General features: G+C 46.4%; 6 protein-coding genes across 9 annotated transcripts; 3 read left to right on the top strand and 3 right to left on the bottom strand.

Moving 5' to 3' along the window:
- The first annotated feature begins 4,083 nt into the window (after positions 1-4,083).
- LOC9657494 (iron-sulfur assembly protein IscA-like 3, mitochondrial) lies at positions 4,084-4,951 on the top strand. 3 transcript variants are annotated; one of them, XM_024661887.1, is made up of 4 exons: positions 4,084-4,134; positions 4,247-4,446; positions 4,518-4,635; positions 4,726-4,951. In XM_024661887.1, exons 1-4 carry the CDS (start codon positions 4,127-4,129, stop codon positions 4,802-4,804), a joined length of 405 nt encoding a protein of 134 aa, XP_024517655.1. In that variant the 5' UTR covers positions 4,084-4,126; the 3' UTR covers positions 4,805-4,951. The 3 variants fall into 3 exon arrangements, with proteins under 3 accessions (XP_024517655.1, XP_024517657.1, XP_024517656.1); XM_024661889.1 differs by having other exon boundaries at positions 4,087-4,134; positions 4,242-4,446; XM_024661888.1 differs by having other exon boundaries at positions 4,097-4,134; positions 4,181-4,446.
- A 484-nt stretch (positions 4,952-5,435) lies between these two features.
- LOC9657493 (hexokinase-1) lies at positions 5,436-7,461 on the top strand. Its single transcript, XM_002988057.2, has 9 exons — positions 5,436-5,713; positions 5,797-5,947; positions 6,019-6,201; positions 6,251-6,325; positions 6,379-6,534; positions 6,582-6,680; positions 6,742-6,872; positions 6,925-7,006; positions 7,075-7,461. The coding sequence occupies exons 1-9, from the start codon at positions 5,436-5,438 to the stop codon at positions 7,459-7,461; spliced, it is 1,542 nt and encodes a 513-aa protein (XP_002988103.1).
- A 1,483-nt stretch (positions 7,462-8,944) lies between these two features.
- Positions 8,945-14,589, bottom strand: LOC9657492 (DNA topoisomerase 2). Of its 2 annotated transcripts, XM_002987977.2 has the most exons (22): positions 14,457-14,589; positions 13,858-14,390; positions 13,504-13,796; positions 13,385-13,451; positions 13,061-13,331; positions 12,809-13,008; positions 12,548-12,757; positions 12,381-12,494; positions 12,221-12,331; positions 12,006-12,170; positions 11,763-11,948; positions 11,552-11,707; positions 11,368-11,501; positions 11,141-11,309; positions 10,898-11,086; positions 10,653-10,839; positions 10,544-10,593; positions 10,072-10,494; positions 9,867-10,020; positions 9,759-9,814; positions 9,622-9,706; positions 8,945-9,564 (listed from the first exon to the last, which is right to left on the bottom strand). In XM_002987977.2, the coding sequence occupies exons 2-22, from the start codon at positions 14,380-14,382 to the stop codon at positions 9,173-9,175; spliced, it is 4,137 nt and encodes a 1,378-aa protein (XP_002988023.2). In that variant the 5' UTR covers positions 14,383-14,390; positions 14,457-14,589; the 3' UTR covers positions 8,945-9,172. The 2 variants fall into 2 exon arrangements, with proteins under 2 accessions (XP_002988023.2, XP_024517742.1); XM_024661974.1 differs by having other exon boundaries at positions 12,548-13,008.
- A 665-nt stretch (positions 14,590-15,254) lies between these two features.
- LOC9656101 (carotenoid cleavage dioxygenase 8 homolog B, chloroplastic) lies at positions 15,255-17,541 on the top strand. The gene is made up of 10 exons (XM_002988055.1): positions 15,255-15,599; positions 15,677-15,750; positions 15,859-16,083; positions 16,150-16,261; positions 16,316-16,447; positions 16,507-16,704; positions 16,755-16,939; positions 16,990-17,179; positions 17,239-17,341; positions 17,396-17,541. The coding sequence occupies exons 1-10, from the start codon at positions 15,255-15,257 to the stop codon at positions 17,539-17,541; spliced, it is 1,710 nt and encodes a 569-aa protein (XP_002988101.1).
- A 1,097-nt stretch (positions 17,542-18,638) lies between these two features.
- On the bottom strand, positions 18,639-19,316 carry LOC9656100 (LOB domain-containing protein 22). Its single transcript, XM_002987976.2, has one exon. The coding sequence runs from the start codon at positions 19,314-19,316 to the stop codon at positions 18,639-18,641; it is 678 nt and encodes a 225-aa protein (XP_002988022.2).
- A 225-nt stretch (positions 19,317-19,541) lies between these two features.
- On the bottom strand, positions 19,542-21,398 carry LOC112341562 (pentatricopeptide repeat-containing protein At4g02750-like). The gene has a single exon (XM_024661870.1). The coding sequence runs from the start codon at positions 21,396-21,398 to the stop codon at positions 19,542-19,544; it is 1,857 nt and encodes a 618-aa protein (XP_024517638.1).
- Between the last annotated feature and the right edge of the window lie 654 nt (positions 21,399-22,052).

Below are 22,052 nucleotides of genomic sequence, written 5' to 3'. Positions count from 1 at the left end.
TCCAGCTTGGGTCTAAGCCCAAGTTCCATTCCATGCTAGCTGGTGGAGTACCCATGTCCTCGCGTTAGGCCATCGGTATGCCAAAATAACGCTAAACTCCGTTTGGCTCCGTTTTACATGCTGGTCCTAGCATTGAGATGCTGGTTACTCTAGGACTGTTCCAAGTTGCTCCGGGCTCCTGTCCCTTCGCTCCTTTGGGCTATATGCTCGGGAGTTGCTCCGTGGTTCGGTTCCACCACTCTTTGGCTCCACGCTTGGGAGTTTGGCACTGTTCCTTCGTTCAGTGGCCCAAGGCCCTGAACCTCGGGTTCCTAAGGACACGTGGCATAGACACGTGGCATATGACACGTGGCATCTGTCACGTGGCACAAAGAGGGTTTAGGTTCCGCTTCGTAGTGTTATCCTATGGTAAATCACCATAGGATAAAGGGTAAAAACCACGTGCGTTACATTTGGTATCAGAGGATGAGTCTCAGCAAGTACTATTCAATGAGATTGGGCAACTAGTCTTGTTGCATACGCAGAGATGAAAACGATGATCCGAGTGGGTACACGTTTGGGTGCAAAGACTTCGCGTTCGTTCATTGGGAATGGATTTGGTTACCTTGTTGTACCTTATGATATAAGCTTGCGCTTGGGCTCATAAAATGGATCGTAGTGTTATCCTATGGTAAATCACCATAGGATAAAGGGTAAAAACCACGTGTGCTACATTTGGTATCAGAGGATGAGTCTCAGCAAGTACTATTCAATGAGATTGGGCAACTAGTCTTGTTGCATATGCAGAGATGAAAACGATGATCCGAGTGGGTACACGTTTGGGTGCAAAGACTTCGCATTCGTTCCTTGGGAATGGATTTGGTTACCTTGTTGTACCTTATGATGTGAGCTTGCGCTTGGGCTCATAGAATGGATTGGAGATGTTCCGTTTGCACGAGTTTGAGCTTGGGCTCGTGAGTGAGGCACATTAGCAACTCGAGCTTACGCTTTGAGTTGGCAGGATTAATGTTAGCCTATCAGTGGTTCCATAAGTTGTTCTAGTGGTTCCATGAGTTGTTCCATGTACCATGGGTAAAAGCAAACCTTCCCTGAGTTAGAGTGAATACAGACTGACAAGCAGGGAAGCTTGATGAAGTGTTCAAGAGCCGGCTCTAGTTCCCCTAGGAGATCAAATGGCTGATGCTCCCAATCCAAGCATGGGTGGCACTACCTACTTAGATACTTGGCATGGCTTAATAGAATCTCACTTTAGCCCCATGGCTAAAACACCCAAAGGCAGAAGGTGGGGAGAGTACCCATGAGGCCCACATAGGGCCACAGTGTTCTGAAATGTTACCCTAGAATCCCGGATGGTGGAAAGGAAGAGGAACAGTCTTCTGGGATAATGACCAAAGATGCGATCACATGGTGAGGAAGTCCTAGAGAACAAAGGGACTTAGTGGTTGGGCCTGTGGGCCTTGATCCAATGGTAGTATTGGTGAACATGGCCATGGATAGAAAGGGATTTGGTGGGGACCGAAAAAGGCATATTGGGGAAGGCTATTCCCTATGCCTACAGGCATTCTAAAGATGCTAAGGAGTGGATTTAAAATGACCATTCATGAACATATGGCCCATTCTTTAAGAGATGGGATTGTGATGTAAGTGGTGTTAGATCATTAGTATAACAAAAGTGAATAGGCATAGCCTTAGCGTAATAGACTAATATGTCGGTGGCACCTTTGTGTGTCGGTCATGGGATCGGACACGTGGAGCACTTGGACTAAATACAAAAGTTGAGTGACATGGATGCCATTCTCAGGGTTAGCAAGCCCTAAGTCTTGAATTGGACATATGGAAGTTATAAATAAGACTCCTCCAAGTTGTTGGAGGTGTGGTTAAGTGACTAAAGTAGAATGGAAAAATTAGTTGTTTATAGTCAATACACAACTCAATACTTGAGATAAGAAAATCAATAATAATATCCATACTTTCAAGGGAATATATAAACTTTTCAACAACAATGGTAAAACAAAGGCTCTCAACATCACTAATAAGTGGGGACACAACTTGAATTTTTGCCAAAGAAACTCAACTATTAGAATATAGGAATATTTAACACTAGAATTGATCAAAGACTTTGTCAACAACATAAAAGCAAGATTCTCAACTTCATGCATATATTTAACATCTAAATTAGTATAAAGAGGACATAAAACACTCAATTCAATATTAGACTAAGAATGAAAATCATGAAAGTCATAGATGATCAACATACTATAAAAAAGAAACACTATAGAGGAGGAAGAAATATTAAGAATATAAAATGTTGGTTTAAGCCAAGAAATAAAAAAAAAGTTAAGAAAGAGCAGAAGGTAAAAAGAAAGGACTAAATGGCAAATTGAAGGATTGACACTTACCCTGTGAAATCTCTACTTCATCTCCAAAACTATCTCCATAATAATCAAGCTCGACAAAATGATTTGGAATTCATTTAAGCTCATATACATTGTCTTCCTATAAACTTGATTTTCAAACATCTCCAAGAACTGGATTACATCATCTATAACTTGCCAATCAATATCATAATCATGCTCCACATCAATGAGAGATGCTAAAATACCAAGAATAGAACAAATTGTGTAATCACATCCCATGGAAGTTGGAGATGTCAACACATCAAAAATGGGCATAACACTAACATGATCATACCCTATAGCACTAAAAATTTAATCCTACAAGCAACATTAGCAACCTCAAGTGACATATTCTTTAATCAATAACAGCATAGCATGGTAGAAGAAGAGAATGCAATGATTGTAAGAAGAAAGAGTAGATCTAAGTATAGTGATAACTAGAGTTCTAGATCTCACAAAAAGCTCATACAAATTTAGATTTAAAAGAGAATGAAGAAATAAGAACAAAAACTATGATCCTGAACACTAAAGAAAAACATTGCCAAAAAAGCTTTGCCCTTTAGGGACAAATTGCAATATCCCTGATCTCCACCAATGTGAATGCTCGGGATATGGGAATAGATATATTAGTTAGCACTTATATATAAGAATGGATGGGTCAAATTTAATCCCAAATAAACGATTTATATGCTATAGTACCATAATTAGTGTATTACCTAGCTAGGGTAATACATATATATACATATATATATTTACAAACCTTACAAGTTTATTTTTTTATATTCTTTCTTTATTATTGTTTCTAGCTTTCAACCAATTTCTAGAGCAATTATAAATCTTGGTGAGCTTAGTTGTTGCCCTCGAGATTAAGCCCTTGTAGAAAGTAATAACAAAGTTTGAATACATCCATTGTTTAGCTGTTAAAGTATAAATCCCTAATCTTCATTAATAAGCATGAAAAGACTTTGGAATTGTCCTCTTGCCACTACACAAGAAGCCCCTCATTTTTGGATTCACATTGATCCATTTTAGGGCAAAATGCAAGTTCACGAGTTTAAGTTGAAAAATGAACATTAGGGCTATGAGCTTTTATTGATGGATCTACATAGCTTGGTGGATTTATTGAGGTGAGCCTTTAGCTGTAGGACTACAAGACTTTTACAATTGAAGCAAAGAGTGAGTATTTCTACAATAATTTGCAAGCTTTAATTTTCTAATATGTATTTGTATTATAATTATAATTATTAGTATTTAAAATATCTTTATATTTATATATTTAGTTCTTAGAATATACAAGGAATTTTAATGATGTGGCAGCCAAAATGCCTGAATGCCAAACATGAAAAACCCTTAAAAAGGAAATCCTCCATGCCTGTAAGAAAGAATTGGCCTTAGTTGCCACAACTTCCAAACTCCACATAAAGATGATAAGTTTCCTACACCATTTTGTTTTTGTGCATGCATAGTATTGAATAATGCTTGAAATCAACTTATATAAACAATTCTAAATATTATCCATTTGATGAAACTAAATAACATTTAAGCTTAGATAATATGGGTATATTCAATGCTATCCAATATATGATCCAAGCATATTCTTCAATTGGGAAACTTTTCTCTGTAATCCAGATTAAAACATGTAGTTAGCAATAAAAGGGAATATTCGTCTCCTAGGGTTTGTGCGATTTTAGGGCTTGTGGCGCGAGAGGGGCGAGGATGATGCGGAGGCTATGTTCAGGTTAGCTCCACAGCTCCCTTGAAATCTTGTGACCGATTCGACGTAGGAGAAGCGAGAGAGCGGCGATCTCGCGCTTGTGACTCACTGGGAAGGGCTTTCTTCTATAGCGCAGGTCAGGAATGGCAGCAGCGTGCGCCGCCAGGGAGGGATTGAGGCAAGCCTCCTCGTCCCGGAAGAAGCAAGCGATTGCGCTGAGCGACAGCGCGGCCAAGAGGATCCGGCAATTGCTAGACTTGCGGAACAAAGATTACTTGCGCGTGGGTGTCAAGGTCCGGGGATGCAATGGCTACTCCTACACCATGAACTACGCAGGCAAGCCTCAGTCCTCTGCTTCTCTTCCTTTTCTTGCGAGAGAGAGAGAAAAGCTTATCTTCCTCTTGCAGATCAAGCCGAGCGCCACGATGAGCTCGTGGAGGACAAAGGCGTCAAGGTTTTGATCGACCCGCGAGCGCTGATGAAGATCATCGGCACCAAGATGGATTTCATCGAAGATCGTCTCAAGTAAGTTTGAAGTTCTTCCTGGACGAGAGAAAAGTTCCAAAGTTGTCAAGAAATCCCAGCTCCAATTCTAAGATCTCTCAATCCTCGCAGGTCGGAATTCGTGTTTCTAAATCCCAACGCTACCGGCACTTGCGGCTGCGGCGAATCCTTCACGGCAAAGGAGAAGTAAAAAAACGAGAAAAAAAGACAATAACCGGACTGCGGCGCAGTTAAAATTTTTCTCTGTAAAGCAGGCTTAAAAATAGAGTAATCCGGATAAGAGCGGATAATAAATCTGGATAATGTGCCGTACGTGCGCCGTACGAATTTGTGACCACCGGCTAAGTTTGGGACGACGGCCCAATGTTTAAGGCAAGGTGTCAAGTCCGGCGATTGAGGGGCGGGTTTCCATGAGGTGGAAGCTTCTCTCCTCTCATTCGTTTCTTCCTCTCTAGGTTTTTCTTCCTCCTCTCTCTCTCTTGCGCGCACGGCGCTGGCGTCATGCCGCGCGATCCCCACTCCTCGTCGTCACGCTAGATCGCATCGATTAGCCCTGACTTGACCGCCGCCACCGCATCGATTCTTGCCTTGTTCTTGGCGCCGCCGCGTTTGATCGATCACGAGGTGAGCTGCGCGATGCTTTTCTTGCCCCGAAATCTGTGAAATCTGTGAAATCTGTGCCTGATTTTAGGTTTGTATGGTATTTCTTGCCGCCAGGGACTGGGGGGAGGAGCTCGTGACAGGGCGGGAGTGGAGGACGAGGAATATCGCCGGCGGGGATTGGGATTGTGGATAGATTGCGACGCTATCGATACCGGGGGATGGGAAAAGCTGCGGTGACGATCACAATTGCCTGCGCGGCTGCGACATGCGCGGCCGTGGCGGCGGCATTCTTCGTCAACAGGCGCTTGCGGCAGCGGACGAGCTGGAAGAGGGCGCAATGCATCGTCGACGAGTTCCGCGGCGGCTGCTCCACCCCGCTCTCGCGGCTGCGGCAGATTGTCGATAACATGGTCGTGGAGATGCATGCCGGGCTTGCGATCGATGGCGGCAGCAAGCTCAAAATGGTTCTAAGCTATGTGGACAATCTCCCGACTGGGTACGTAGTTCGTTTGTCCTTTGCTCGGGCCTAGATATCTCTCGTTTTGTTTTTTTATCGATTTCGCTTTATGGCTCCCCCAGGAACGAGGAAGGCCTGTTCTACGCGCTCGACTTGGGAGGGACGAACTTCCGGGTGCTCAGAGTACAATTGGGTGGCAAGGAGAAGAGAATCATGAACCAGGAGTACAAGGAAGTGTCCATACCTCCCAAAGTTATGGTTGGCTCGAACGAGGTACTTCATGCGGTTTGCTTTGCTTGGGGGGTTTTGGTGTAAAATTGCCATGCATGCATGGTGTTTCGCAGGATTTATTTGATTTTATTGCCACAGAGCTAGCAAGCTTCGTTGCCAGCGAAGGGGAGGGCTTTTATCTGCTCCCAGGACAGCAGCGGGAGCTGGGATTTACGTTCTCGTTTCCGGTGAAGCAAACGTCAATCAACTCCGGGACGCTCATGAAGTGGACGAAAGGTTTCGCCATCGCAGAGACGGTTAGTGTCTTGTGAAAACGTTCCAAGTTTTAATGTCGGGATCGCGTAGGTTGGCAAAGACGTTGTCGAGGAATTGCAGGGGGCAATGCATCGTAGCAACGTAGACATGCGAGTTGCGGCTCTGGTAAGTCTCCTCGAGTGCTCCTCCCTTACGAAAGCGTTTGATTGCTTAAATAGGTGAACGATACTGTGGGAACGTTGGCCGGGGGAAGATACGAGGACGATGACGTTATGGTAGCGGTAATACTGGGCACCGGAAGTAATGCCTGTTACGTGGAGCGAGCGGACGCGATACCAAAGTGGCGAGGCCCGTTACCAGCCTCTGGATCCATGGTAATCATTATTTACTCACTCTTGCAAACGTTCAAGACTCTTAACAGGTCATCAATATGGAGTGGGGAAGTTTCACGTCGGCCCACCTTCCAAAGACTGAGGTTGATGACGCCTTGGATGCCGACAGCGTTAACCCATGCGATCAGGTAAGCTTGAAAATGACCACAAAAACAATTCCTACCCTACCCTACCTGTGTTTGACTGTAGATATTCGAGAAAATGATATCTGGAATGTACCTGGGTGACATTGTGAGGAGAGTGTTGTGGAAACTGGCTGCCGAAGCGGCATTCTTTGGAGGAAAGGTACCTTCAAGGCTCGAAGTCCCTTTTATTTTGAGGTAACCTCTTCTTTGCATGAAGTTTTGGCTGCTTACTAATCTATTGTTGCAGGACTCCGGATGTGTCTGCAATCCACGCCGATCAATCCCCGGACCTCAAGGAAGTAATCCGGGTTTTGAGAGTGGTTTTCGGGGTAAGTCCTGGTTTCTTTGTGCGGCTGCTGGATAGTAAAATCTCTCCCATCTTTGTTTCCTTTTCCAGATCCAAAGCTCGACGTTGCAGATGCGGAAGATGATTGTGGATGTGTGTGACATCGTCGCAGAGCGTGGCGCCCGGCTGGCAGGCGCTGGGATTGTCGGTATCCTAAAGAAGATAGGGAGGGACGGTGGATCCTTGGCAAACAATGGCGGGTTGGAGAACCACTCGTACGCGGCGGCGGAGGAAAGGAAGAAGACGGTGGTGGCGATGGATGGTGGTTTGTACGAGCACTATCCCAAGTTCCGAGAGTATCTCAAGCAGTCAGTGGTGGAGCTGATTGGCAAGGAGGCGGCAGAGCACATAGAGTTGAGGCTATCCAAGGATGGGTCTGGGATTGGAGCTACGTTGTTGGCTGCGTCCCATTCTTCGTTCGTCGCGGAACAGGAGTAGAATGAGGAGAGAATGAAATAAAAGGAGGGGGGAGTGCGCGGAAGAAGAGAGGCAAGTTTGCCGCGATAATGCTGATAAATATACCCAGATTGTGGTGTATGCGTTGGCAAGGATCCTTCTCTGGTTTAACCGTAAATCTCCAGGTACAAAGTTATAATATAAAAGTTTTTGATATCTGTCAGTAATTGAGACAAAGATTACTTCAAGCTAACGAGTTGCTCTTAACTTTCTTTGTTAAGGTGGAAGAAAGGTGTATGAATTTATAATAAGTACTATGTTTTGTAGCTTAAAATTATCTTTCTGGTACAATTCCTCTAGGTGAACACAACACTTAGGGCTAGTTAGCAATAAACGAGGGTTTTAGCTAATGGCTATGGGGACCGTCTTGGAGAGCTTCTACGGGGTTTTGGATTTCGCGCTGTGGAGGATGGACTATAGGATCAAGCGCCTGCTCAGGTATGCTTGTAAGGAAGCACGTCTCAGGCCGATCAATGCCGTAACAGCACTGGCACCCAAGCCACTGGTGTTTTTCGAAGGCCAGATCGAGGAACTGAGTTACGAGGGCTATGCAGAGCCCAATCTCACCTACAACAATTTTCGCCACTGGACTTTAACGGGTGTCCCGGACCTGGACGCCATCCGCCAAGAGGTGAAGCAGCAGCGCCAATACTACCATTACTATCAGCGCTGTCCTCCGTGGCCGACGTTCCCCGCCGCCTTCGTCGATCACGCAAAGAGTTTGATCTGCCATCCTTGGCCCTCCAACCCCATTCTTGGCCCGGGGGCTATAGAGCTTTGCGACCGGCTCGCGTCGTGGGCGGAAATGGATCTGTTCGGCAGAGTTGAGGACGAGGAGTTGCATGCGCGGCTGCTGCTGGACGCGCGGATGCTTGTGCACAAGTGGCCAGAGTTCGTCATGATACACCTGACGCCGTTTCATCTTCTCGTGGATCCAGACAAGCTTGAGGGGGAGGATGTTGCTGTGCCGTCGGAAAACTATTTCAGCGAAGACTGCGAGGACTATGTAAGGGCTCTGCGAGAGGCAAAACAAGTTGCGGCAAATGGCGGCTTTTTAGGGTCTGACTTCTACTGGCCGCCATCAGGTGCCTTGGATTTGTTCAACTTCGAGGTGGGGCATCTTGAAAGCTTAGTAGAGTCTTACCGATTAGGATTAAGGTATGTAATGTGTTTTTGATTTTCAGTTTCTTTTTTACCACCTTTTTCCAATGTTTACAGGACCCAACAAAGCCAACGAATACAACCTCGCTAGAGAACTTGAGTTACTTTGGTTTTCGTTTCCAATCCTCTTTTTGAGAATTGAATGTGATAAATTAGTAGAGGAAAAACTACTTCCTATGCAAATAAGGATTTATAAAAACTTTTAGTAATTCTTTTTATATCAATGACAGATTGTATCGTAAGTTTGTGGAGATGCATTTCTAAATTCAAGCCTTTCAGCTTAAGAAAAAATTTGATGTGTAGAGGAGCCTTTTACACAAGAAAAAGGTGAAAAACATTATATGATCAATGACATGAAACAATTGTCTGGAACAAAACAATGGAGATATTACACAATCCATACGAGTCACAGTACCATGACACGACCTTTCTTCTGGAGCCTCCACCTTAACATAGAAAGTTAAGAGCAGTACAGCAAACTCGTTAGCACCAAACGAGCAGAATGAGAAAACCGGGGAGGGGGAACCAGACTTTACTCTGATCCTTCGTCCTCAAAGTCGGAGATGTCTTCGCTTGCGGCCTTGTCTTCCTCCGTGTCGCTCTCGATGTAGTGCACAGCCGGGCGAGCCGCTCGTCTCTTCGGCCTTGCTTGAGGAGCTGCTTCGACGTCGGAGTCGGCCTCTGCCTCGATGGAGAGCTTTGCAAGCTGAGGAATGACGGAACCACTCTTCTTGTTGAATGGAGAAGCCCGCACCTTCCTTACTTTCGCATCAGGGGAGTCATGGGCCGCAACATCTTCAGTGGCTTTTGATGCTTTGGAGGCTTTGGTATTCGCGCGCTTCTTTGCGACCGGAGCAGCTTTAGGCGCATTAGGCTTTGTTGGCGGGGACACTTCCTTGACAGCGTCCTCCATGGAGTTGTCCTCTGGAGAACAGAATGTTTAAGTGCATTGCCAGGGAAAGAGAAAACAAGCCATATTACCTGTTAGCGGTCCTTTTCCTTTCGCGTAAGCAGCAAGGCGATCCTGTAAGCTTGTGTTGAAGTATTCTTCCTCGCTGTCCAGTTCCTACCAATAACAAAAGACATTAAAGAAGGAAAAGAGCATTCTCGTGTCATACCACTGGTTTAGCTGCCTTCTTGGAAGCATTCGAAGCTTTCGTCGCGGCAGTTGCTTCTGCAGGATGATATTTTCAGGTTAGATTTCGCGCGTTCAATGAAGGACTTACTTTTGGTAGGCTTCACGGCATTTTCCTTGTCTGCAGTTTTTGCCTTCGCAGCAGGCTTTCGGCCAGCAGCAGCGCGCTTGAATATAGCAGCACCTTCTTTGGCCATTTGCTTAAGTTCAAGCTCGTCTTCCTTTTCTTCCTCCAGCTCTTGAGCCTGTGGATACAACTGATGAGCGTTTGCAACGAGGTGATTAGAGCGTCATACCGTCAGTTGTTCGAGGAAGTTATCTAAGTCCTTCTCCCAGAGATCCTTCGGTGTACATTTCTTCAATTCTTCAACATCACCTTCAAGCTTATCACGCTCGTTGCAGAGCTGCTGAACCTTCTCTAGAGTGAGCGTGCCAATTGGCATAGATAGAAGATACTCGTAATCACCGGCACGAACTCCTTTATTCAGTTTTTCTTCGTCATCCGCTTCCACGTCAGAACCATCACCACCGACAACAGGCAAGTCCGAAGCTTTTGCCTTCTTAGGGAACGGAGTAAAGCCTTTGGTCTTTAGCTCGACTAGTAACTCGGCTCGCTTCCTGTTGTTTACAACAATTTCGCCTTTGACAACACCGAGAATAAATCGAACTTTGTTGTCAAGCTTCAGTAGCTCGTATTGCAAATTCTCAACTTGCACTTCCTACAAAAGCTCGTCAATACACGATTACAAAGCTCAAAAATATAAAAACCTTTCTTTTGACGTACAACTCCAAACGAATATGGTAGAAGTCTTCCAGAACTGTATCTTATGTCAAGGAAAAAAGCAAGTGCTAGAAACCATGCATGCCAAAAGGATACTTTGTTCGGGCGTGTCATACTTTCGAATATGCCCGTCCTTATCAAAAAGATTCATGTTACTGGTGCTGATAGTGGTACTCAGCTTGAACTTTTTCGTGAGACCCTCTGCAAGAGCTTCAGCCATTTTTTCCTCGGATAAAGAAATTTCAAAGTGCACTCGCGTATCAGTGTTATGCTCCCTGTAGTCCTGAATGTTGAAAGCAAAACGTTAAAATACACTCGCGGGAGTTGAATGAGAGCATCACCTTAATAGAGGGTTCTTTGATTTTCTCTGTGCCACAAAGCAACGCTTCAAGAAACTCCTTATAGTCTTGAGTCCACTTTCTAATGGGAAGCTCTAGCACACGTATAGTAGTCTCGTTGACTTGCTCTACGATGCCAGTCACTGTATAGCTGACACCAGATTCTTTGGTTGCCGATTTCACTATCGTCCCCTGCACAAGAGGAGAAATGTAAGCACCACACGGTATTCTGCTGACGAAGACGACCTTAAACCCCTTGTACCACGGATCCATTGGCTCCAGCTGCTCATCGCGCAAAAGATGCTTAAGGTTGGTAACGATATCTCGAGGATTGTAATTTGGCACGAAAGTGCTCCACCCAGTGCCAATGCCTTCAGAGCCGTTGACAAGCACCATAGGAAGAATTGGTGCATACCTTTACAATTGATAGAAAATCTCAGCAAAATATTTCAAAAGTCTAAAGAACTACGTACCAGAAGGGCTCGATCGACTGTCCATCCTCTCTCAGAAAATTCAGTAAAATGTCATCTGGTTTAGGAAATATAGTACGTGTTAACGGAGTTAGAGACGTATAGATGTAACGCGCACTGGCATGGTCCTTTCCGCCCTGGATATGCATGCTTTCAATCAGTGCCAAACAAGAGAAAATAGGATTACCTGACTCCTTGTACCGAACTGTCCAATCGGAGCAAGGATATTGATGTTATTGCTACCGACGAAATTCTGAGCCATTCCTATGATAGTACTCGCGAGACTTTGTTCTCCATGGTGATAAGCAGAATGCTCGGAGACATATCCAGAAAATTGCGCTACCTGCAAATATAAGGCAAAAGAATGCATTACATCTTGAAACTAAATCATAACTTACCTTAGCTTGCGACGTAAAATTTCTTTTGAATGCAGCAAACAGAATCTTGCGCTGTCCGGGCTTCAATCCGTCCACCATAGACGGGACAGACCTTGCCAAATCAGCCAACGAGAACAGGATTAATTCCTTATTGATGAAATCGCTGTACGTGATGACCCGCTGAGTTTGATCCAGAAATGTCCCTGGCTGCATTCCCATGTCACAGAGTTAATAAATTATTCCTATATCATCAAGAATACGTACCTGGTACCCTCGCAGCCATATTTTTCTGGCTTCGGTTTTTTTCTTGCTAAATGCTAGCTCTATAGAGTCACCATCTTCATCATTGTCCCATGCGAAGTCCTTCTTGTGCTTGACCAGATCTCGAAAGTACTCCTTGCCTTCCTTTGCTGTACTCGTGCCCAGACCCTGTTGACAAGCCTTTAGTTTGTGCCTCGCTAATAGTACAGGGTGCAAACCTTGTAGTACTTGATACTCCAACCCTTGGTTTCTCCTCTCAGGGACTCTTTCCACGACTCGTATTCCGGCATAGTATAGAAGGATAGTACCTTTCCGTTCTTATGTGTTGCCTGCATATGCAAGAAACATTCGATATAGTTTAGTCATCAAAAGACGAACCTTAACAATTGGCGTGATAAATTCCACCAAGAAACCGGGAACTTTCAAAAGTGATGGCCAAAACGTGTGAATGAAATTGATAATAAGACCTTTGATGTGTGACCCGTCGTGATCCTGGAGCAACAACTGCTAGGAACAAAGGAAACGATTCTAACAAAGCAATGTACCTGGTCGGTCATAATCATCAAATGACCGTAACGAAGAGACTTGGTATTTTCATAACCTTTTCCCTGCTGCAACCCCAGTATCTGCTTTATGCTGGTGATTTCAGCGTTATCCATTATTTGCTTGTGCGTTGCCTCTCGAACGTTTAAAAGCTTTCCCCTGAGAGGAAACACACCATAGTGGTTACGGCCAACCACACTGATGCCACTCATCTGAAGACAACAAAAAGTTAAGAAGGCTGAAAGAGCAAAGACTGAGCTTACAGCAAGAGCTTTAGCTGAATCTCCTTCAGTCAAGATCAAAGTGCATGCTTCGGAGTTCTTGCCGCCGGCATCATTTGCATCGTCCAGCTTGGCTATTCCAGTTAGGCGCTGCCTCTTGGCACCGTCGTTCTTCTTTAGCTCCTTACTCTGCTTAAAGTCCGCCCACGACAGAACATTGTCAACTACCCCGCATTTAGAAACTGTTTGGATATCCGTTAGTAAGGAAGTGCATTATGCGGAGACAAATATTACCTTTCTTCAGAAACTCTGGGGACAGCTCGCACTTCGATCCAAAACTAGTTTGACGAGTAGTCAATGTTTCCTTCGTCTGGGAATCGAAGGCAGGGTTGTCAATCAGAGAATTGACAAAGACCCAAAGATGGTTTCTGATTTGGAAACCCTTCACGTTCGCATTTTTGTTCTTCTTGTTCACAATTTCCTGTATGTGGCTTACGATCTGTTCCGAAACATGCTGGACGTGCGTGCCACCCCGGATTGTGGCGATGCTGTTCACAAAGCTAACCTGGGTGAACATCAACGTCAGCAAGCAGCAAACCAGAAAGAAGACAGTCTTACCTGTTGAAACTGTCCATCGCTTAAACTCACGCATACTTCCCACCGATCATTTGCACGCTCATATATCCTGCAATTCAAACTGAGGTTAGCAAGTGAGGACTCGAAGAAATATAAAGAACCTTGGAAGCGTCTCTTCTTTGCCTTTCTGAGCGGAGGCAAGGTAAAGCCCCACGTAATCCGAAAACGTTTTAACTGGGAGCTTTTGGCCGTTCAGCTCCACCTTAACAGTCCTGCCAAGACAGCCCGCAATATCCAAAACACGTTTGGACATCAGGGCAACAACATCCTCCTCCAGATACGTCATGTGGAACTTGGCGAGGTCGGGCTTGAAAGTCACCTTAGTCCAATTTTCATTGGACTTGCACGAGCTAATAGCTGGCTCAGACTTCGCACTCATGTTGTTAGAGAACACCTGATCAAATCGAAACGATAAGCAAGGTTCTATAAAGCTATGCTAAGAAGATGATGCCTACCTGCTTGTACTTTTTACCCCGCTTGCCATCCGCGGTTTCAATCACAAACTCGGTTGAGAAAATGTTCGCGAGCTTAGCACCGTATCCATTCCTCCCACCAGTCGTCTTCTTCTCATTGTCGTCGTAGTTGCTGCTTGTGAGTAGATGGCCAAAGATCATCTCCGGAACGTAGACGCCTTGCTCGTTGTGAACTTCCACAGGCACTCCGTCCCCGTTGTTGTAGACGGAGATGGTGTTTTGCTCCACGCTTATCGTGACTTTGACAGCGTCCATGCTGGGATCCCGCTGCTTGTTGTCGGCAGCATTCACCAAGATCTCGTCGAAAATCTTGTACAGCCCAGGGACGTAGGTCACCGCACGATTCACCAGCTGACCGCCCTCATACACCCACAGCGTCTGCGTGTGCTTCTCAATGGAGCCAACGTACGTGTCCGGCCGCAGTAGAACGTGTTCCAGAGGGGTTTTCTTCTGGTAAATCTCCTCGATAGTCTTGCCGCCAGCAGCGGCAGCTCCCGGCCGCCCCATCGCCAAACCTGCCAGCCGCCAGAGATTTCAGCTCAGTCGAAGCTCGGAAACAAGCTCTAAAACCCTAGGCATACCTCGATCGAGCTCCTCACGCCGCGCGCCTTAGCCTCGCCTCTCCGCCCGCCAGCATTCGAAGCTCTGACTCAGATCTGAGAGAGAAAGCCCGCAGCGCTCGTCGTGCCCGGCGCGCTCTCCTCGTCCAAGATCAATCCCAACCTAGGAAATGGGAGGCAATTTGAATTTCCCCCCAAAAGTATCAAAAAAGAATGTGCGCACCAACGGCCATGATAGATTTTACTGTTATTTAATCAATGGCTCCGATTCTTCTTCTGATAAAGGTATGGAGCCGAGAAGATATTTGGGTGATCACACGGAGAAGAATATAAGATTGTTAGTACTAGTAGTCAATTGGTTCCAAGATGCTCGCCCTTGTCTTTGCTAACATGACAAGAACTTGCGTGATTCCAGGATCATAGAGGAAAATGCTTGAATGGATTTTTTTTTTGCTAAAGTATTGTGTTGGGGCATCTTGATTTTGATCACAATCACAGAATTTATTTTAGAAAGCACTTGAGAGAGACCACAATATCAATGCTGACTGCTGTCTAGAAGGTACACCCGTCAAGCGAAAGTTTGATTGTATGATTTATAACAACAGGAGTTTTTGGAGTTTATGCGAGATTATTCTCCGGGGAAAGATGCTGGAGCGAATATATTCGCGTTAAGAAAACAACACTAGACTCCAGGCTGGAATTTGATATATAGTGGACGAGCTTGGCCTCCATTTCTCCGCAAAGGGCAGCCGCATGGGTAGGAGTGCATCTTGGTTTTCTAAATTTCTTTAGTTTATCCTTGTAAATCCAGGCCGGATCATGGAGAGTCTTGCGGTATCGTCCCAAGCAACCAGAGTTCATAACGGATTGCTACTCCATAGCGAATCGAAGCTAAAGAAGAGTCATGCTGCTGGTTTTCCTCGATCGGGTCCCTTGTTGCATGGTCGAAGCTGGAATCAGTCGACAAGGATCAAATCGATCGAAGTCAGATCCATTTTAACACGAGAACCTGCAAAACAAGCAGGAGAATCATGCCAGCACGAAGAACTCAAGCCTGCATGGCTCAACGATAAGTACGCGGGTCTGGCAACCTGGAACTCGATTCGAAGAGAATCATGGGAAGGAGAGCTGCCGGTTATCCAAGGCCAAATTCCTCTCTGGCTGGTAATATTTTCTTTCCTTATCATCGTTTAAGTTCCTCACATTCAAGGCTTGTCCTCTTGTCTCTTGGCTTTGAGCAGAAGGGAACATATTTGCGAAATGGACCTGGGAGATTTGAGATGGGAGAGCACCGATTTGGTCATCTCTTCGACGGGTATATCATTGAGATTAAGCTGACAGAGTTTCTTGTCTGGTTTTGTTCTGTTTCGCTAATTCCGAGTTCTGTTTTTTACTTTTCTTTTGTTCTTTTCCTATCGAACAGATATTCTTGCTTGCTTCGGCTCTACTTCGAGAATGGAAAACTTCATGTCAAGCACGCACAGCTTCAATCCGACGCTTACAAGAGTGCGAGAAAGAACCAGCAAGCATGTTTCAGGGAGTTTTCAGTGGTACCAAAGCACGAAAACATTTGGTCTTTGCTGGAAGACGTGGTTGGAATGGCGATGGGAACAACACTCACGGACAACGCCAATACGGGCGTCATATGGTAGCATCGCTCATAAGCTTGACTAGATGATAATGATATGTTAAGGAGCTTCTCTTGAACTGACAGCTTGGGCGATGGGCGAGTGGTTTGCATCACCGAGACTGTGAAGTCGTCAACACAGATCGATCCATGGACTCTGGACACTATTGGAAGATTTACATACGACGACAATCACAAGGTACAAACATGATTTCTCGCTTCGATTCATGCGAATTGTCCAAACTTTTGGCAGGGTCTTCTCCAATCAGGTCATCCTTATGTTACAGACAAGGAATTCATCACCGCCCTTCCAGACTTGATCAAACCCGGATATGATATCGTGAGGATGGAACCAGGAACAAACACAAGAAAACATCTTGGCAGGGTTAGTAATTCCAAAGCTCTGCATATTGTCACCTTACAAAAGCTTCGTAACGTCTTCAGGTGAATTGCAAAGGTCCGGCTCCCGGATGGATCCATTCCTTCGCTCTTACGGAGAATTACATTGTCATCCCAGAAATGGCGCTGAGATACTCGACCAAAAATCTCCTCAAGGCGGAGCCATGTCCGTACTACAAATTCGAGTATATGCCCGAGCACGGATCGTATTTGCATGTCATGGACAGGAAATCGGGAAAAGTGGTACGTGCTTTTGATATTAGAATCTTCTTACAAGCTTGGATTTTCTCAAGGTAAACGTTGTGGAGGTTCCAAACTTTCTCATGTTTCACTTCATCAATGCCTACGAGGAAACTGGCGAAGATGGGAAGCCAAGAATTGTGGCCGACTGCTGCGAACACTTGTCAAATCCTATCATTCTCCGGAGAATGGAGCTGGCAGAGCTTCGATCGAAGGGGAAAGAAATGCCATACGCAAGGTGTGTTGAAGTTTTTCCTTCCAGTTTCGCTCTAGCTAAGGAAGTTACAGGCTTGGGAGATTTAAGATACCAATCTCTGGAGGGGGCAAAGGAACTCTAGAGAATGCTGTGCCTCCCCAAGTTCATGGGCACGGACTAGACATGAACACCATGAATCCTCATTATTATTCTCGTGACTATCGCTACGTCTACGCAAATGGGGCTCATAGGCCTTGTCACTTTCCAAATTCTCTGGTCAAAGTAAGTAGTTTCCTCCAGGCCATACGAAACAACACCAATGAATTGCTCTTGTTTGCTAGATTGACATCAAGGGCCAGAGTGCTAAGGAGTGGTATGAGCACGGGAGCATTCCAACGGAGCCAATGTTTGTTCCACGACCCGGCGCCACTGAAGAAGACGATGGTAAAGTTTCAAAGTTTCTTGTACATCATCGTGTAAACCTCTTACTGACTGTAGGTGTGGCGATATCTATTGTCAATGATGATAAAGGTGACGGATACGTGCTCCTCTTGGACGGCAAGAGCTTTGAAGAAGTTGCTCGAGCACCACTTCCCTATGGACTCCCGTATGGGATTCACGGAGCGTGGTTGGACCAAAGGTGATACAAGTCTATCGTATCTACTTTGTTATTGCATTGATATATATTTGTCTGTATTGATATGAGTTAATACTGATATTTAGTAGCACATCACATGCTGCATAAACCAATGCAAAACTTTGGTCAATTCTTGGTCAGACTTTGCAGGCTGCTTACATGGCCAACAAACACCTCCGTGATCCCGTCCTTCCTGCGATGCCCGAATGAATTGGCGCCGGGAACTCCTCCACCATCCTCCTCCTTGATGGTTGAGGTCTCTGGCGCCGTTGCGCTTTCAGGGAGCTCTCTTCGTGCCCTCTTCGTGGAGGCGACACTAACGTAGACATGGCTTCACAAGTGTGGTAATGAATGGTCATGTTTATACTATATCTTTGTTATTGGATGGCCATATATTTTCTACTTCGACACTTCCGTGCAGCTCGGCCGAACGGAGCTGGACCTTTTGATTGACAAGGACTTGGATACGAACTCTCTAAGCCAATCCAAGTGTATCCTCACTACAACACTCACCCAAAAATGAAAATTACCTTGATCAGAGTCTGGAGCATTGGAGTAGAAGAGGACGATTGGCATATGGCCAATCCGACAAACATCTAGAGGAGTCAAGAGGACGCGTGCATGGAACATTGACTCTAGACTCTATTACCTCCATGGGGATTGTGTCTTCACACTTGAAACCATAGGATGCCAACTATTTAAGTTATAAAGCCACAACTGTTCTTATTTGATTCTAATCATAGGGGTTACTAAATTCTAACAATGGAGCTATCAGGGCAGCTTCCTCATGCCTGCTGCTATAACACCATGTAAACGGTATATAAATGAGGATAGTCACAGCGCCATGAGGCAAAACTTATGAATGAATGAGATTGATATACTGAATTTGTCTCTGGTTGCATTCAAAGCAAGAAAGCTGCGGCCAAATGAGAATGCTTTCTCCTGATGAAAACCGCCGAGTTTTTCCTTTCTTCTTCTACTTCGATTCGCTGGAGCGTCAGACTGGCAGCATTTAACCGGGAAGAAAAACTAAACTTGCAAGCTTGAATGCTCGTACATGCTCTTGTGGAAATTTGGGGACGATGGAGCAAATGCTAAGAACAGTCAGATGAAACAATAATGGAAGCTCGCAGCAGCCGCGGCGACAGTGGCAGCGTTCATCACAGTGCTGGAGCTGGCGGCCGCCGAGGAAGAAGAGCTCGAATGCTGCACCACAAGTTGCTGCTGCTGCCGGTCATCTAGAAGCTGCTGCGGGTGATGCCGGCTCCCGAGATGATCGTTGCTGTGACCACCATTTCCAAAATCCTCGCCGCCACTACCATCAACGTTGGTGCTGCTCATCAAGTTGATCAGGCCGTGATGATCGATCACTCCTGGAACCTCTTGCTGCTGCTGCTGCTGCTGCTGGTGACGAAGATGGTGATTGTGGTTGTGTTGCTGTTGCTGTTCTTGGGCCTGGAAGAAGCGGAGCTGCTCTCTCACCACCGCTAACTCTCGCCGCAGCTTGTCCAGCTGCTGCTCCAGCATGCAGATGATCCCCATGCAGCCGTGGACGGGGTCCTGCTCGCGAACGTCCGCCTCGAACATGAGCGATTGCATAGTCTCGTCTCGATCCTTGACCAACACCTGGTTGAGCAGCCGGAGCATATTGCTCACCCCAAACAGCTTCTTGCAGTTCATGAAGCGCTGGTTCTCGCTCGCTGGGAAGTACTTTGCCAGCGGGCACGCAGGGCTGCATCGCCGCCGCTGGAACCGGCAGGCCGCGCAGGCTTGGACCTCCATTCTCACAAAAGGCGGAGCTGATCACGATTTGATCGGGCGAAGAACTCCCAAAACTACACAAACACACTTAAAAGACTTACAAGTGAGAAGGATTGATGTCTTTCTTTCCTCCGTGAGATCCGAGCGGCTACAAACAAGCCCAGGAGCTTCCCACCACCGAGTTTTCCTCAAAACCAAAACCACACCTTCTATCTTGGTACCCAACTTCCAGAAAAGAAACATGTATTACTTTCCATGTATGAACAAGCTTCCGAACTGGTGGTACAACGTATTTGAAGCGTCCATCTCTCCGTACGTACCAGGTGACGGCAACGCGGCCTGCATCTCAACGAGCAGCTTCTTTGCTTTCGAAGCATGCCCGGCTTTGGCATATGCCCAAACCATGGCAGTATAGGCTACTGGGTTCTTAACAGGGATCTTCTCAAACGTTTCTTTGGCCAGTTTCAGCTTGCCACCTTTACCATAGGCTGTTACCATCGTGGTCAAGGTGAAAATGTCGTGGTGAAAAGGCATCGCGGCAAGTAGCCTTTCACATTCTCGTATATATCCGCATTGGGTATATGCAGCGAGCATGATATTCCACGAGACGAGATCTTTCTTTTTTTGTACGGAAAAGATCTTTGCGGCCTTCTCGAGCCTCCTGCTGTGACCGTACGCATGGAGCAATGCGTTCCAAGGCACTGCACAAGCCTTGTGCTCCTCTTTGAGCCCATCAAAGATAATCTGGGCTTCAACAATCTGCCCGGCTCGTCCGTACGCGGCGATCAATGTGGTTTTCGTGAATTCATCGTCTTTCGCTGGCATGATCTCGAAAAACTCCAGAGCTTCTCTCAAAGTTCTTTGGTTGGCATATCCCGAGAAAATTACATTCCACGAAACTGAATCCCTTGCAGGCATTCTCGAGAAAAGCTTCTCTGCCTCTTCAAGTTTTCCGCCTTCCACAAAAGCTTGGATCATACAGTTCCACGAAACCACATTACGATTCGGCATTCGATCAAACAGATCCTTTGAAGCAGAGAAATTCCCCGTCCGCGCATAAGCGGCAACTAAAATCGTCCATGACACCACGTCCCGGTGGATCATCCTCTCAAACAAATCCCTGGCTTCTTTGAGATACCCGTTCTGAGCATAAGCAGAAAGCATCAAGTTCCACGATCCAGCATCTCTAAACTCCATCCTATCAAACAGCTCTTTTGCTCGATCTACATCCCCTCTCTCGCCATAAGCTTGGATCATCACATTCCACGACACAGCATTACGGTCCGGCATCTTCTCAAACAGGCTCTTCGCTTCCTTCAAGTCTCCGGATTTCACATAAGCCGCAACCATTTGCGTCCACGACACCACATCTCGATCTGGCGTAGCATCAAACAGCTTCCGAGATTCATCAAGATGCCCATTCTCGGCATACGCTTGACACATAGCATTCCACGAAGAAGTGTTCTTCCGTGGAATCAGATCAAAAACTTTCTTCGCAAACCCCACCTTCCCATTACGAGAATACCCAACAAGCAATGCATTCCAGGTTACCACATTGCGTTGCGGCATTGTATCAAACACCGCTTTGGCCTCCTCCAAATGCCCTGTAGTGGCATATGCTGTTAGCATCGTCGTCCACGCTATCACATCTTTGATTGGCATTGCATCAAACATGGACTTCACTTCATCAAGCTCGCCATAATCGACGTAAGCTTGCATCATTGTTGCAAAGGTGACGCTATCTTTGTCGGGAATCACAAGAAAAAGACTCCTCGCGTCTCGCAGATGCCCGTTACAGGCATATGCCCGAAGCATTATATTCCACGAGAAGACATTCGGGTGCGCGATCGAATCGAAGGTCGCCACCGCCTCCTTGATGGATCCACACTTTCCATACATCTCCACGATGAGATTCGCCAAGAATATGTTGTGCGAATGGCGGGACGACGAGACAAGAGCGTGAATGCGTCTAGCCTGGGCCAAATCTCCCCTGGACGATCGCACCAAGGACGCAAGATGCTCGATTGAGACCTCGTCCCTGCAATTCCGGGAGGAGGAGGAGGAGGAGGATACCAAGTTCCACCAAACAACAAGAACAACCATAGTTCTTTCTACTCTTTGTTCTTGTCCTTGTTCTTCCAGATCACAGTCCCTGGCTCATCGTTCCGGAAAATCCTGCTCGACCCATCACTCCCGAGGATGAGCTGCGTCGGCCCAAGGCTCGAATTGCTCGTCCCGGACGCCCACTTCGCGCTGTGGCGCTCGTCGTAGATCACCAAGTTCATGTCCTCTTGGAGAGCAAGGTAGCAGCCACTTCCAGCGAGGTAAGTGTCGCTCGCCCACAAAACAACGTTGGAATCGGTGTCGGTGAGCACGAGATTGCAGTCGCTTTGCATCTGGAGGAGGAACTTGTGATTGGGCGATCGAAGCGAGCACTGCGAGTAGAGATGGTTCCACGGAGTGTGGCTCTGGAGGACGCTGCGGTAGCCAAAGCAGTAGTCGAGAGAATTGTTGTAGCTCATCGAGAGCTTGGTGCAATTGTCCGCTCCTCCCACGAGCCTGGAGCCTTGCATCGTGTAGCCGACCTGGAACTGGCCGAGGATCACCACTCCGGAGCCATAGCCGGAGCCTGCCGCGAGCTCGAGCGCCTCTCTGGCGACCGGAGCGAACTTGTCGAGCAGGGAGCTTCCGGGAGCCGCGGGGACGGTGGCGACGAAGGAAGGATCGCACAGAGCCTCGTCGTAGAAGTGGAAGTTG

The sequence above is a fragment of the Selaginella moellendorffii genome, unplaced genomic scaffold (genome assembly GCF_000143415.4).
Source record: "Selaginella moellendorffii unplaced genomic scaffold, v1.0 SELMOscaffold_86, whole genome shotgun sequence".
Classification (NCBI taxonomy): domain Eukaryota; kingdom Viridiplantae; phylum Streptophyta; class Lycopodiopsida; order Selaginellales; family Selaginellaceae; genus Selaginella; species Selaginella moellendorffii.
Note: the sequence above shows the minus strand (reverse complement) of the source record. Positions and strands in the feature narration are given on the sequence as shown.